This window comes from Elephantulus edwardii, unplaced genomic scaffold, assembly GCF_000299155.1.
Source record: "Elephantulus edwardii isolate Elephantulus edwardi_28Jun2011 unplaced genomic scaffold, EleEdw1.0 scaffold00127, whole genome shotgun sequence".
NCBI lineage: Eukaryota > Metazoa > Chordata > Mammalia > Macroscelidea > Macroscelididae > Elephantulus > Elephantulus edwardii.
The window spans coordinates 2,744,108-2,747,137 of record NW_006399877.1 but is presented as its reverse complement, the minus strand read 5'-3'; the positions used below and the strand labels follow the sequence as shown (position 1 = coordinate 2,747,137).

At 52.7% G+C, this 3,030-nt stretch overlaps 1 protein-coding gene across 1 annotated transcript in view; it reads left to right on the top strand.

Annotated features, from left to right (window-relative positions):
• LRRFIP1 (leucine rich repeat (in FLII) interacting protein 1) overlaps positions 1–3,030 on the top strand; it is a 159,300-nt gene that overhangs the window by 126,346 nt on the left and 29,924 nt on the right. The window contains exons 13-14 of the mRNA XM_006893515.1: positions 2,032–2,067; positions 2,476–2,601. Of these exons, the coding sequence (XP_006893577.1) occupies positions 2,032–2,067; positions 2,476–2,601 (162 nt within the window). The remainder of the gene's footprint in view (positions 1–2,031; positions 2,068–2,475; positions 2,602–3,030) is intronic.

Genomic DNA, 3,030 nt, shown 5'->3' with positions numbered 1-3,030 from the left:
GGGTGCGGGCAGTACGGGGCGCGGGCAGTGTGGGGTGCAGGCAGTACGGGGCGCGGGCAGTGTGGGGTGCAGGCAGTACGGGGCGCGGGCAGTGTGGGGTGTGGGCAGACGGTGCATGCAGGGCTCGCCTGCTGTGTGTGCCTCATCTCCCTCAGGAGAAATCCTCAGAAGAGGCTGAGCTGAGGGCTTCTGTAACAGGCCCTGATGTCTCAGGAGGTGACTGAGGGGGTCCTGGAGCTTTATTTATCCGTAATGTTCACCGTTGCTGGCGACCAGCCAAGGGTGCTAGTGGTGCCAGGGATTAAGCAATGGACTGCTAGCTGCCACCTTGGCAGTTTGAACCCAGCAACTGCTCCCCACGGGAAAGATGAGGCTGTCCCCTCCTGTCAAGTTTGACAGCCTCGGATCCCCGACAGAGGTGACCAGGTGCCGGAGCTGGCCTGAAGGCAGTGCGTTTTCTTTGGGTTTTGATGAAGACTCAGAAACCACAACCTTAGAGGGTGGAGGAGAGTGGTGTCAGGTCCCGAGATGACCTGGCAGCCTGTTCAACTGGTTCTTCCTCCGCCGGTATCTACCCAGATGTTACTGCCTGGATTTTCAGTCTCACCGATAAATGAGCATACTCTTAAGGAATGAAGGCTTTGGACCTGGGCGATGTGATGAATGAATTCCTCCCAAGGACAGGCTTCTAGGTTTTCAGTGGCTATTGAATTGGGAGACTGTGGCATAGCCCACAGGGGGTCTCACTGTGAACCCGCAGATCCTGTTGTCCACCAGCAGCTCCACAGGACAGAGGTGGTGTCTGTGTCTGTGCGAGTCCCCACCCGGAACCCACCGTAGGGCAACTGGGAGGCAGTTCTGACTTGATGCCAGTGAGTTTTGAGTTGATTTGAAATTGAGATATTATTTCAGGGATAGGTTTGTTTCTGAGTAGAGAAGTGAAACGGGCCTGAGGTGCTAAAATTGCTGTCCTAACTCTGAGCATCAGCTTGGGGTTCTCTGGAGGTCCAGAGATGAGGACACTCCCATATTGTCTAGTTCGACGGATATGACATCTGACTCTGAACTCATCAGTGTCCCTTATGTACATCTTACATTTTCTTTATAGCATTTACTAATACAAACCAAGAGATAGCACCTGCCAAGCCTTTGTCCAACCACAAATGCCATCCCCTGTCCTTGTCCTTGGCTCTCATTGTCGCTGTCTGAGTGTGGATCACTTGTAGGTCAGCGTTCATTACTGCTGGTATCACAGGGCCAGGGCCACATGGGCTTTTGACTCAAGCAGCTCCTCCCTGGAGACCTGCCCCTGAGCTGGGCACAGTCCAGGCAGTGTGTCCACACTCTGTCCGTATCAGAAGCCTCCTTTTGTCTCTTTCCACAGTGATTGTACTTTATGTAGACCTAGTTATATTCTTTTAAAAACTTTATTTGCGTGAAGGTTTACAAATCATACTGGTTTTCATAAAGTCATTCCAAGGCATTTTGTTTTATAACATTACCCTCTATTGAGTGACGTAATTAATGAATTACAATGTCTCCTCCACCCTTTATTGGGGGTTGCCCATCCCTTCATCCAACTTACCTGCTTATTCCCTTTCCATTCTCCTTGCCCTCCTTCCCAGCCATTCCCACTGTAGAGTGTCACTAAAACATGCTCAGGAGTTCCGGAAACGCTGCACAGCGTGGATAGCTACAAGTGACGCTGACTCATAGACCAGCACGATTGCGCTGTACGCCTGAAGTGTAAAATGCGCAGGGAGACTTTGTACAGACAGACGCAGCCTAGTTACATTCTTATGAGAGTCGGAAATGGTGAAACCCATACAGCCAGGTTCACTGCCCCCTGAGCCACAGAGACACCACTGCGCTGGCCACACTGTCCACAGGTGTCCATCGGAAACATCCCAGAGCAGATGCTGAAATGCAGAGGGGCTGAGGGCTCTCTTCACTACCCCCTGTTGGCCCCCCAGATCCCGATGGCCCCTGTAATGCTCTTAATTGTCTCATATCTGCCCACTTTTCCAACAGGTTGAAGAGAGACCAGATAAAGACTTCACTGAGAAGGTAAGGCACTGCGGCTGACGTTTACATGTCACCTATGACCTAGACAGTCAATTGGGACATTTCTGAAAAGACCCAAGTAGGTGTCCTTCTGTGTTCAACACGGACTCCTGCCACTGTGCAAAGAGTGGACCGTAGGTGGCCCCCCAGTAAGTGTCCCGTGTCCCCAGGGGCACCCAGAGAGTCACCTCCATGGTGGATGTAAAATCTTACCAATGTGAAGACTCACGGTGGGCCCGGCATCAGAGCTCACGGTCCTTGCAGCCCAGTTCTGAAGCCCCCATGTGGCCCCTCAGACAAGACCACCAAGGTCTTCCCACCTGGAAACAGAGTTAAAGGCCCGTCTCCACAGTCTTACCAAGTCCTCTCAGCTTTGAGTGAAATTGCATGTGACTCTTTGCTGTGTTCTAGGCATCTCGAAACATGCCCAGCTTGTCCGCAGCCACCCTGGCCTCTCTGGGAGGGACGTCCTCCCGGAGAGGGAGCGGGGACACGTCCATCTCCATCGACACCGAGGCCTCCATTAGGGAAATCAAGGTAAGACCTTCTTCTTGATGACTGAGGAACCTTTCGTGAAAGGTCATCTCCACATAGAAAAACATCCAGTTCTTCACATTCTAAGCCTCTGTCCTTTCTCTGATACACCAGACCCTGCTCAGATGTCACCTCCTGCAGGAAGCCATCCTTAACTGGCCCAGGCCAGCCAGGGCAAGCTGCACTTGTGTGTCCCTGTCTCCTTCTGTCATGCTCTCCGAGGGCACTGGCCACATGGCATTGGCTCAGTCGGTCACCTCTGTTTCCCTCATGTGTGGACACTCAGTGTCACCTCTGTGTCCCTCACGTGCAGACACTCAGTGTCATCTCTGTGTCGCTCACGTGCGGACACTCAGTGTCACCTCTGTGTCCCTCACGTGCGGACACTCAGTGTCACCTCTGTGTCCCTCACGTGTGGACACTCAGTGTCAC